General features: G+C 38.5%; 1 protein-coding gene across 5 annotated transcripts in view; it reads right to left on the reverse strand.

Moving 5' to 3' along the window:
- GLMN (glomulin, FKBP associated protein) overlaps positions 1 to 12,309 on the reverse strand; it is a 49,112-nt gene extending 36,803 nt beyond the window's left edge. For 3 of the 5 annotated variants that reach the window (XM_023757649.1, XM_023757648.1, XM_023757644.1), the window contains exons 1-7: positions 12,289 to 12,309; positions 11,412 to 11,488; positions 10,864 to 10,989; positions 5,684 to 5,800; positions 4,478 to 4,586; positions 3,172 to 3,412; positions 1,220 to 1,322 (exon numbers count right to left, since the gene is read on the reverse strand). In XM_023757649.1, the coding sequence (XP_023613417.1) occupies positions 1,220 to 1,322; positions 3,172 to 3,412; positions 4,478 to 4,586; positions 5,684 to 5,800; positions 10,864 to 10,989; positions 11,412 to 11,450 (735 nt within the window). In that variant the 5' untranslated portion in view covers positions 11,451 to 11,488; positions 12,289 to 12,309. The other 2 variants (XM_023757647.1, XM_023757646.1) reach the window with 2 other exon arrangements.

Genomic DNA, 12,309 nt, shown 5'->3' on the forward strand with positions numbered 1-12,309 from the left:
TATACTATAAAAACCAAAAAGAAGTCTGGAAGGTATTAATCTATATATATATATATATATATATATATATATATACACACACACACACACACACACACATATATACATATATATATACATATATATATATACATATATACATATATATATGTATATATATGTATATATGTATATATATATATATATAAAAAAGCCAAGCAACTGGAACACCGGAATGACTGGTTGCTATGATGCGCACTGCAGCAGGCCAACCAGCCCAATCGGGGGTGGCCCCTCCCCCAAGCTGAGTTGGGGGTAGGGCTGGCTGGCCAACCACTGGTGGCCCCTCCCCCCGACCAACCCCATCCCTGATCAGGGCCCGAGCCAGCATCCAACCTCCCGCAGCCCCTCCCCGCAGCTGGCCTGGCCCCGATTGGCCCCCCACATCCCAAATGGGGGCGGGGCCGGCTGGCCAATCTTCTGTGCGCCCCGCCCCCCGCCGGTCCGATCAATTCCCATTGGGGCTGGCCAGCCTGACCCCACCCGTGCACAAACTTGTGCACCAGGCCTCTAGTATCTATATTAATAAAAGGGTAATATGCTAATTAGACCGGACGTCTTCCAGAATCCTTCCAGACAAAGCCATGGTGGCAGGGGCTAAGGCAGAGGCTGTTAGGGGCGATCAGGCCGGCAGGGGAGAGCAGCTAGGGGCAATCAGGCTGGCAGGGGAACAGTGAGTGGTATCAGGCAGGCAGGCAGAGGGGTTAGGGGTGATCAGGCAGGCAGGCAGAGGGGTTAGGGGCAATCAGGCAGGCAGGTAGAGGCCGTTAGGGGTGATCAGGCAGGCTGGCAGTTGAGCGGTTAGGAGCAGCGGTCCTGGATTGCGAGAGGGATGTCTGACTGCCGGTTTACATCCCCTGAGGAGTCCCAGATTGGAGAGGGTACAGGCCGAGCTGAGGGACCTCTCATCCCAGATTGGAGAGGGTACAGGCGTGCACCGGGCCTCTAGTTATTTATATTTGGGTAATGACATTAATGTTATTTATTTTCTTTTTGTTTATATTTGGGTAATGACATTAATGTTATTTATTTTCTTTTTGTTTACCTGTGTTCCACAAAAAAATACATATTACTAATAAATATATTAACTTACATGCTCAGGTAAGGTACATGAGTATACAGCAGGATGACATTCTAGATTACAGAATATTTTATAACAGATTAATTTAGCTGTACTTACTATTATTTCAGATGCAAAAGACCTTAAAGGATCATTTTCAGCTTCTTCAGACTGCTCAAGGAATTGTGCTGTCAGCAAAGGGCATTTCAAGCTTTTGAAACAACTAAGGTATAAGAAATGGGTAACTATGAATATAACACTTCCTAAGTATAAAATACCTAGTTTGATAAACATATCTAAGTTAATTTAACATGGAAAATAACATAAGCACCAACAACTCAATGACTTGTCAAACTGGTGATGAAATATCCTTCTTTCTAGTAATGGGAAGAGCATGAGAACACCAGACTCAATGTGGTAGGATTCAGTTCTGTGTCTGGACCATACCAATGGATACTGAATGTTTGTCTGAGGACCAATGCTAGTCTATGATGTAGTTTTTGTTAGCTCAAGGGAAAATCGAGACAATGTAGTAATGTTTCATAAAGCTGTATTTATTTAAAAAACCAAACTATTCTGTGATATAGCCTTTCCTATTTCTTTAGTTAACATACCTTTTCTCTCATGAAATAATGGGTTTCATAAATAGTAAATACATTTTAATGTCCTAACCTGACAGAGTAGAAAGCTAACAGTAGTTTTAGTCTCTTAAATTTTAAAAATAAAATTATTGGTCCATGTAATTCAATAATCTAGTTCATTACTGTCCAACAGAAATAGAATGCAAGCCTCATATACAACTTAAAATATTTCAGCAGTCAATTAAAAAAATAGTAAGAAACAAGAAAAATTAATTTTAATAATTTATCTCATTAACCAAATATATCTGAAATATTATCATTTCAACATGCTATCAGTATAAAAATTATTGAGGTATTTTAGTATTTTTTTATAACATGTATTTGAAATCCAAGTGTATCTTACACTTACAGCACATCATAATTTGGACTAGCCATATGTCAATTGCTTGAAAGCCATATTGAACAGTGCATCATCCTATATAATAAAGAGCTAATATGCAAATGATCATCACGCTCTCACGCCATAATGGCTCAGACACTCAACACTGGGGAGAGAGGAATAGGGACCAGCCAGGCTGCGGCCCGGGAGAGGGACAAGCCACACACTCCGTGGTCCCGAGTGCCAGCGGCTGCACCTGCACCTGCAGGCCGGGAGAGGTACAAGCTGCCTGCCTCATGGTCCCGGGCGCCAGCAGCTGTGCCTGCGGCCTGGGAGAGGGACAAGCCACCTGCCTCGCAGTCCCTGGCGCCAGCACATGCACCTGCGGCCAGGAGAGGGAAAAGCTGCCTGCTCCGTGGCCCCAGGTGCCAGTGCCTGTGGCCTGGGCGAAGCCGCCTGCCCACAGTCCCCTGAGGCTGTGGCCGGGGTGAAGCCGGCCTGGGTCCTGGGTGCCTGCAGCTGGTCCAGAGGGAGGGAAGCCTGGGTCCAGGTGCCTGCTAACCTGCTGGAAAAGGGAATCCATGCTCCAGGTGCAGGGCGAGGCAGAGGCAGTTAGGGCAATCAAGCCAGCAGAGGATCAGTTAGGGGCGATCAGCCGGTAGGGGAGCAGTAGGGCTGATCAGGCAGGCAGACAGAGGTGGTGGGGGCAATCATGCAGGCAGGCAGAGGGGTTAGAGGCTATCAGGCAGGCAGGTGAGCAGTTAGGAGCCAGTGGTCCCAGATTGCGAGAGGCAGTCGGGCATCCCCCAAGGGGTCCCAGATTGGAGAGGGTGCAGGCCGGACTGAGGGACCCCCCCCCCACCCCCATTACTCTGATGAGTAAAAGCAGTTTATAAAATATAAAGCAAACAAAATAAATGGATTTTGGTTTTTAATTTTAAAAAACAACAATGCCTCATTAAATGCCCATGTTATATCAACTGAACCCTATATTCTTTGAAAATTCAAATTTTGAAACTAGATTTATATTTTCATTGCAAACAAATAAAACAAAGAAACATAAGATAACTGAACTAAAGTCCATTGTGAAATGTTCTTAGAAATATACTTACAATTTCAGTAATTCATCCTTTAACCTTTGATTTTCCAGTGAGTTTTCTTTGTCATCAGTGGCTTCTTTCACAAAAGGCTTTGTGAACTCTATTAAGGCCTTGCAACACTGACAAAGGCCATAGTCATCTGTTTGTATTTGTTCTTTTGAGTACGGAACAGGAAGAAGAGATAGCTGACTCCAAATGGTAGACAATGCTAATCCAACTGAATATGACTTGTTGCTATGAAGTTTCTGTATCACTAAAACAGAGACCAAGTTGTTACTTGAGGTAGCCTCATCAAGCACACTGAACATGGGACAAGTACAGTTAATGTAGAATTATAACACTTTTTTTCATATTTTACAAGTCTGGAATCAGGATGACATAGCTTAATTGGCAGTGTTTTTATTCCCTTTCTTAGTGGTGCATAAAATAATGGAGCATGTTACAATTATGGCACTTTACAATAGATGCCATGAAATTTTATTTAGGTATGTTTACAACAGGTTACATACTTAAGACAGAAACACTTTTTCCCATATATTTTGGCATTGTAAGTATAAAATAAGTGAAAGTGTCTTGTAAACTACAAGACACTGTAAAAATAGGAAACTGAATATTTCTAGAATACTGAATATTTCAAGTGGTATAAAGCTGCTAGGCATTCACATTTAAAACAAATTTACTCTAATTTCTAATTCTGGGCCCCTCTATCAGACTCTGAAATTACATGCAGGTCATAAAATTAAAAAGCAGTCTGTTTCCAGGGATAAATTCTGCCTGCCTTTGCCAAGACCCCTTACTTATCCATACTGTTATGGCACTTAGCCATGAAGCCTTTTCTTTCCACACCTGTTGTTTCATTCTTCGTAGTAGCACTCTTGCTGTTCTCAACCCTGACCTCCCAATGCCGAGAGTGAGCAATGCCCTGCCTGATACTGTTCTTAACCAACATACTATCACAACACTGTTAGGCTGAGCACTGCAGACGCCACAGAGGCAATCTTTTAAATGTGTTTACAGAAAAAATTCTAGAATGTAATTTGCAGATAGGAAGGTTAGACAAAAAGCTTTAAGTTACAACATAGTACATGAAAACCAGCATGCCTGTCAACAAAATATTTACTGGGTACCCATTCTGAGTCAGGTATTGTTATCTTTCTATGAGCAGTTGGATTCCACTTGGCATTGCTATGACTAGTTTAAGCAGAGTATTCAATAATTAGCCATAAACTTTACTTTGGTATACTGTTAACATTTTGGAGTAACATCAAGGTGCTTACACAGAAAATAAAAAGCACTTAGATATCAAAATACTCATTACCTGTTTGTAATGGCTGAAGTAAAAGAAGAATAATTTGGGATATCTGTTTTCCAGAGGGCTCTTCAATCAGTTCAAGCAAACCCAACAATAATTCCTTTGGATTACATAACTATAAAAATATTCACAATTGAACCTGTTTAATACAAGTTGTATTTAAAGCCACATGATTACTATTTTTAAAAGAAGGCATATACTGAGAAAACACAATTATTTTTTGCTTAACAGTAAAACACCTCATACATTTGCTAAAAAAATATAACAGAAAACCGAATCTGTGATTGTCAAATCAATGTAAAACAAGAAGTCAAAAGTTAAAGGGTCTATAATAGACAACTACATTTTGGAGACTTAAATTCCTGGCCAAAGGAAAAGGTAAAGGAATGTGAAGGGAGTCTGATCACCAGAGCTGTTTCCTTTGAGCTTTCCCTGTCTACTCTGAAGGTGCCTCCAGAGCTCCCAGCAGGTGGATCTTTTTTATCTCACATTGTGATGTTATTTAAATAAACGCAGTCTCTTTTGTCCTTTCTGAGCATGGCTGTATCTTATGACCTCACTTGCTTTGTGTTTTAAAGAGCCTTTTTAGTTAATAACTTAATATGTAGATGGAGTTCCCTCTTTCAAGGTATATATTTTTATTTATTTGCACTGATCTCTAAGTAGATTCTTATAACGTCATTTTTCTCAGAATTTATCTTTCTTGATCATCATTTTTTACTTATAATTCAAACCTTTTGTCAAGAGCTGCTTTCTAAAGTTGTCAGTCACAACTAATCTACTCCCTATTCCTATTTTCACTGTGACTGGGTTTTTCATGTACTTTTAGGGAACATATCACAGAGCAGAGAGCACTGAAATGTGAATCTAGTTCCAATGTTGCCAAAAGATCAGTGTGGCCGTGAAGTACCTCTCTAAGCTTTGAGTTCCACATCTATACAATAAATTACTTATTAAAAATAGAGCTTCTTGGAGATTCTACATTAGTGGGTCTGAGATGAGGTTAGACAATTCTTATATCCAGAAAATTTGGAGAAACTGAAATGGACCTGTCCATCCAATCAATAAGGTTGCACCTTTCTTCAGAGTTCCCTCCTGCATTTTCATCAACTAAAAGCTTTCTCACCAAAAACAAAACAGGTATTAAACAGTAAATAAAATTATAAAATACTGATGCGTATTGTGACAGAAAACCTAGTTTTGTTAACTTACCTTTACCAATAAATCAAGCATCAGAAAATATTTTCTTTTATCATCTTCCTTATTATTCCATAAAAGGCATCGAACAACAGGACCAATAAGATTCCAGCCCATATTCTTGATGATGACCTGTAATAACATTTTCAAAGTAAAACAAATACTGCCATCTACAGGATGCTCACAGTGAGCTTTCTTTGGCTCAGTGAATAAAGTGTTAGCCCGCACACTGAGGGTCCCAGGTTCAATTCCGGTCAAGGGCACATGCCCAGGTTGTAGGCTCAATCCCCCGTGGGGGACATGCAGGAGGCACCTGATTGATGATTCTCTCTCTTTCTCATTGATGTTTCTGTCTCTCTCCCTCCCTCTCCCTTCCTCTCTGAAATCAATAAAAATGTATTTAAAAAAAAAAAAGCTTTCATAACTTGGAGTTTAGAATTTCCTCTAAGTAGAAAAGATGAAGCAAGCAGATCCTACATTTCACCACTGAATTCCTAGGGTTGGCTGCTAACAGATAATCAATATTTTAAAACTTTCACTGAGAAAAGGCAGACTAACTTTTAATCAGGTAAGTTGGTTTTTCCCAAGATTTAAATAAGTCCTCTATTTCCAACAAGAGAATTCATTAGCTTAATATGAGCAAGTACTTAATTTTCATGGAGAATTTTACTCCCTTACCACAAAGAAATCTAGCCAATGATCACAAACCTTTTAAAGTTCCCTGGACAATCTCTAAATATATTATAATCATGTAACTTATGTAAAAGGAGAAGGTGCCATTTCATTAATTTTCTCTCCTACATACATAGTGCTTCTATTTTCAAAGATATTTCAGAATGCTTACCACACAAGTAAAAGTTTATCTTTATAATTAGTGGTTCACATTCATTACCAAAATCACTGAGTTTCAAAACTATCAACAAAATATTCCACTTCTCTGGCCGGCATTCTATTTCAACTCATCAATATTTATCAAGCATGTACTATATCATGTCCCTAGAATATTCTACATGCTAGCAATAAAGCAAGGAACACATCAGTTAAGATCTCTCCTCAGAGTTCACATTCTAGTTCATTTGTAATAAAAAAAGAAATATCTAAAAAGAGGACAAATAGGTACAATACCCCCTCTGTCACCCCAACCTTGTAAGGTAATATCAGTAGAGTACAAGGTATAGCAGGAGAATAGTCACTTCCATCTGGGGAAGGCAAGAGAGGTTTCCCAGAAGAGGCAATGGCTAAGCTAAGACTTGTTAGAGAAACAGAGAAGTCTGTCAGGCCTAAATAGGTGGGAAATACATTAAAGGCTCTGCAAAGTCAATGTGTAAATGTATAAGACTTAACATGTCCTAGAGAACAAGCGACAGAAGATGTTAGTGTACATGAACACACAGTTCTTGAGAGGAAATAATATCTGTTTCCATCTTTGCTCATTTATTAAATGAACATTTTAGTTAAAAAAAACTTATCACCCTAGCCAGTGTGGCTCGGTTGGTGGGAGCATCATTCAGTGCACGGGAAGCTCATGGGTTCGATTTCCAGTCTGGGCGCATACCTTGGTTGCATGTTCAATCCTCGGTCGGGGCACAGGAGGCAGCCAATCAATGTATCTCTCTCACATCAATGTTTTTTCTCTCTCTCTCCTTTCCCCCCTCTCTAAAATCAATTTAAAAAAAAAACTTTTATCAATCTGCATGTGTTTCCTAGACGTTAATATTCATTTTGATGTATTTATGACAAATAATCATTTGGTGTTTTGGTCCTTATTTTTAAATAGCAAAATATATTGATTTTTTGTTGTTGTTGGTTCCTTTTCTTCTTTTAGTTCTAGAATGAAATTCCCTCTTTAGATCTATAAACATTCATTTAAGTTTTTTAAAAACAGATTATTTCATCTTTCTTTGTATTTAATGAGAATTATGTTGGAACTATGGTATAAAATGAAAACTTAAATATTTTAAAAACTAATAGTAAAGTAATCATGCTTCTTACCTAAAGGGAAAAACAGCTCAGTTGATCTCTCTGAATATTCTTTTCCTACTAGTTAGTTCTTCTACCTGGCACACTCTTCTCCTAGATAGTCCCATAGCTTATACCCCTGCTTCCTTTAAATCTCTATGCAACAGTCCAAGCCCTAAGCATGCTTTATTTTTCTCTATGGTGTTTACCACTTTCTAACATACTATATAATTTATTTATCATGTACATATCTTATCTTCCTTAGCATTTAAGATCCACTGGGGCACTGATTTTTGTTCTGCTATTTCTATTCTCAGCATCTAGAGTAGGGCCTATTACAAAATAGGTATTCCATAAATACAGGTTGTAAGATGTCTGCTACTTTTTAAGTGTAACAAAGTATCCTCCCATCAAAGATTTGATACTCTTTTCTGTTTTATTCTGGGGTTTTTTTGTGTGTATAGCTTGGATTTTAATATTTAGGTCCTTACTAACCAGGCATTTGTTATACAGTTATTTTTTTCAAAATTACTAAATATTTACTCCACCATTACTTATTAAATAAGCCTATCTCACTTTTTAAAAAAAGTTTCATTTTATTGTTTAAAGTATTATCTATAGTATTACAAATGTCTCCTTTTCCCTCCATTGACCTCCCCCTGGGGCCAACGTCACCCCTGGCACAGGTCCTTACCACCCTAGTGTGTGTCCATTGGTTATGCTTATATGCATGCATACAAGTCCTTTGGTTGATCTCTTACCCCCATCCTCCAAGTTTGACAGTCTGTTCAATGCTTTTTTGTCTCTGTATCTATTTTTGTTCATCAGTTTATAACGTTCATTATATTCCACAAATGAGTGCCTATCTCACTTTTTAAAACTTAACTAGTTGTTATGAGACTACTTTGCCAACTAAGTACTTCTTTCCCTTTCTTCCCTATAAGTGAGTCTCTGAGCATAATTAACTGTAAGATAAATTTAAGATTTGAATAAGATTTGTGTAACTGAGCTAAAAAAAAAGAATTTTGATAAAATATTTTACAAATATAATCTTAGCTGCAAGGTATCCAGTCATTATGTAAATAGTGAATAGTTAAGAGGAAGGGAAAATAATGACAATCCACGAACTAAAACTTGTTTAGTTTAATATTAATAAACTTATAGGGTAAGATTATTATCCCTAATTGACAAAAGAGAATGCTCAAGTTTAGAGATTACTGACATGCCCATGTCCAACAACTAACATGTGATAGAACCAGGATTTACATACAAGTCTGGCCAGCTGCAAACCCCATGTTTTTCCCACTATACTCGTGGTTTTCAATGGCGGCAATTTTGTTCCCTACCTACCAGTGAATATGTGGCAGTTTGGAGACATTTTTTATTGTCATTTAATGGGGGTAAGGATTGCTATAAAATATCAATAGTGCCAATATTGAGAAACCCTGGCACTACAGTGTCTTAGGACAAACTATTCATATGGCTTTCTCAGAAAAACATTTCACATAAAGCAGATTAATAGTAAATCTTAATCAATCTTAACTCTGTCACCTGGCAAGAAACCCAGTCATCTTTGATGCCTCACTCTCTCTCACCCCCACAATCAAGGAATTCCCTCTGGTGTACTCTAAAACTTCCTTGCAAGTGCGATATGGTGATAACTGGAGGCAGAGCAGAGTGGTGAGGCGTTCTGAAACCAGGCTGCATAGGTCTAAATCCTGGATTTGGGGGCAAGTCACTTACCTTTCAGCAACTGTTTCCTTATCTACAAAATCAATTTAATAATAGTACATTATGGGATTCTGGAGAGGCTAAATGAGTTAACAGGTGTAAAGCACTTAAGACAGCATCTGGCACATAGTAAATACTCAATAAATATTAGCTATCATTAATTTTATTATTATTAGCTAAAAGTAAGGTACTTTCAAAGATTATCCTCAAGGAGTTAAAGAAAACATTACATTTACTTTATTTTGGGCTACAAAGGAACTGTAAACACATCAAAAACAAATGTTTTAGCCCTAACTGGTTTGGCTCAGTGGATAGAGCCTCGGCCTGTGGACTTCAGGGTCCTGGATTGGATCCACAATGGGGGGCGTGCAGGAGGCAGCCACTCAGTGATTCTCATTATTGATGTTTCTATCTCTTTCTCCCTTCCTCTCTGAAATCAATAAAAATATATTTAAAAAACAAACAAATAAATGCTTTAAATAAAATGTCCTAATTTTTTCTCCTAAACACAATCAAGGTGCCCTGGATATAATCACAGGTCAGCATGACTAGACTGCAATGGCAACAAAGAAAACTTCTGTATAAATAAACAGCACTATAAATGAAAAACAAAGTGTGTTCCTGGAAAGAAGATAGTCTTCCCTTGTGTAAGAGAAGTCCAAAGACACAAAATTCACCAGTGTTGCCAAAACTGTGTCTGAAAAAAAGTTGTTTCTGATCCAAAAAACATACTTTTCCATTGTGGGGAATGGACTTCTCAGATAACTGTAGCTGGATGATACTGGTCAGTAAGGTTATCCAACTCTCCTTATGTCAAAATACTAACTTACTTGATATTTGGTTTTCTATATATAACTGGCTGGAGGAAAAGAATGTGCTAATCACCAAAAATGAATTTCTAGCCTTCCTGATAGTTATATTTCTCAAAGTAAATTAATGATCCAAATGCCACTTTTGTTGCTTAACCAGGATTAATCCCTGCTCTTCTAAAGTACTTTAATTATACTTTAACTGTAGCACTTATTTCAGTTATTCTCTAGTTGTTTACATGTTTATCTCTTCCACCAGACTGAAAGTATCTTAAAATATACTAATAGTCCTAATTCTTTTTTTTTTTTCCAGTTTCCTACTATGGAAATTTAAGTTGATTTTTATTTTTTAGTATTTTTTTTTTTTTTTAAATTTCAGAGGGAAATGGAGAGGGAGAGAGAGATAGAAACATCAGTGATAAGAGAATCATTGATCAGCTGCCTCCTGCACGCCCCTCACTGGGGATGGAGCCCAAAACCCGGGCATGTACCTTGACCCGGGCATGTACCCTGACCAGAATCAAGCCATGACCTCCTGGTTCATAGGTTGATGCTCAAACAGTGAACCATGCCAGCTGGGCTTAAGTTGATTTTTAAATGTATGATGAATAAATGAATGGATGAATAATAATAGCATCATGTGACTATTCCCTTCCTAGTAAAAGACTGAAAAGTACACACAAAGATCATACTTACCTTATTCTTTTCATTTTGAATAACTTCTAATAGCTGGTCTATGTGCCCTTCATCTATGCATCTTTGGCCTGCTAACTGAAATAGGCCAAAATCTTCTTCTTTGAAGTCTTGCTCTTCTAGGATTTGCTGGCAAAAACAAAATAAACAAAACAAAACATGTTCAGGCAAATAAAAATGAAATAACTACTTGATTTATTTTATCTGTGAAAATTCTAGGTAAGTTGCGTAAGTTTCATACGCATATATATGAAAATTATGATTAACCTAATAAATACTCTAATAAATGATCTTGAAATCCTGTGTCAAAAAATCTATAAGGACCAGTATTAAATATTTTAAAGGTTATTTAGAGGAGTATGTCACATGGACAAATAATCCAATCTGCCTTTCTGCCCTCATGCTTTTTCAAAGGTCAAAAAAAGCAAGGATTAAAGAAGATAAACAATTTGAGTGACAGAAAGTGTAATTAAAAATAATCTGTGCCCTTCCCATAGTATTTTGGCAGGTATTTAACTTTGCAAAAAGAAAAAAAAGAAGAAATTACTTACACATCTCTTTATTATGGATTGAAGTTCTTCCACAGCCATTCCTCGCTGTTTTTCCTAGCTCTGATGCTGAAATGTACTAAGAGAAAAGCACACTGTTAACTACCAGAGACATTACATTGAAGTATTAATGTTATATTTCATTCTGATGAATTATTAGTAAGTACAATAAAGAAAAAAGTTTTAAAGCTGAAATTCTTTTATTGAAAGTTAGTTGTATGTTAGCCTAAGAAAATAAAAATCTTTTTTTTTTTAAAACCTCCTGTTGCATCTTTCAGGTTTTCTTAAAAGCATGATTTTGCTTAGAATAGTTCTAAAAGATACAACTGGGGGAAGAAAATCATCTGGAGCACTCCCAAAAGGATCGCAAGTATGGATTATACAATGTGCATTAAAAATGCAAAGTATTTCATTTCTGAAACTATTTCCAAAAGTTGGGCTTGAAATCACTTGTAATCAATAGGGAGTTTTTAATATTTTAATGTCCCCACTTGACAAAAATTGAAGTCAATACCACTCACGCGGCGGTGGGGAAGGTTCGGATGCCCTTCACGCCAAGTGATCGGGCACTTTCCTTACGAGGTGCAGCCCCCCAAACAACGAATCCAGCCCGTGGACTCGGGGGACCCCCGCCCCGTTCCCACAGCCCATCCTTCCTCCCGGCGTGGAAGCCCGGCCCCAGCCCCGCAGCGGGGCGGCTAAACCCCAATGCGCGTGCGGGCGGCATCCCAAGGGAAGCCATTTCTCCCGATTGTCAATCGCCCCGGCGTTCGGGCCCCACCACTTCGCCGGGCCTCATCCGCCCGTCGCGCCGCATCCCCGCGCCCCAAGTCTGCCGCGGGCCCGGGCCGCCGAGGACCTCCGCGCTGCGCCCACTTACGGCCGGGCCTCTCGCTCCTAC

Source organism: Myotis lucifugus, unplaced genomic scaffold, assembly GCF_000147115.1.
Source record: "Myotis lucifugus unplaced genomic scaffold, Myoluc2.0 scaffold_110, whole genome shotgun sequence".
NCBI lineage: Eukaryota > Metazoa > Chordata > Mammalia > Chiroptera > Vespertilionidae > Myotis > Myotis lucifugus.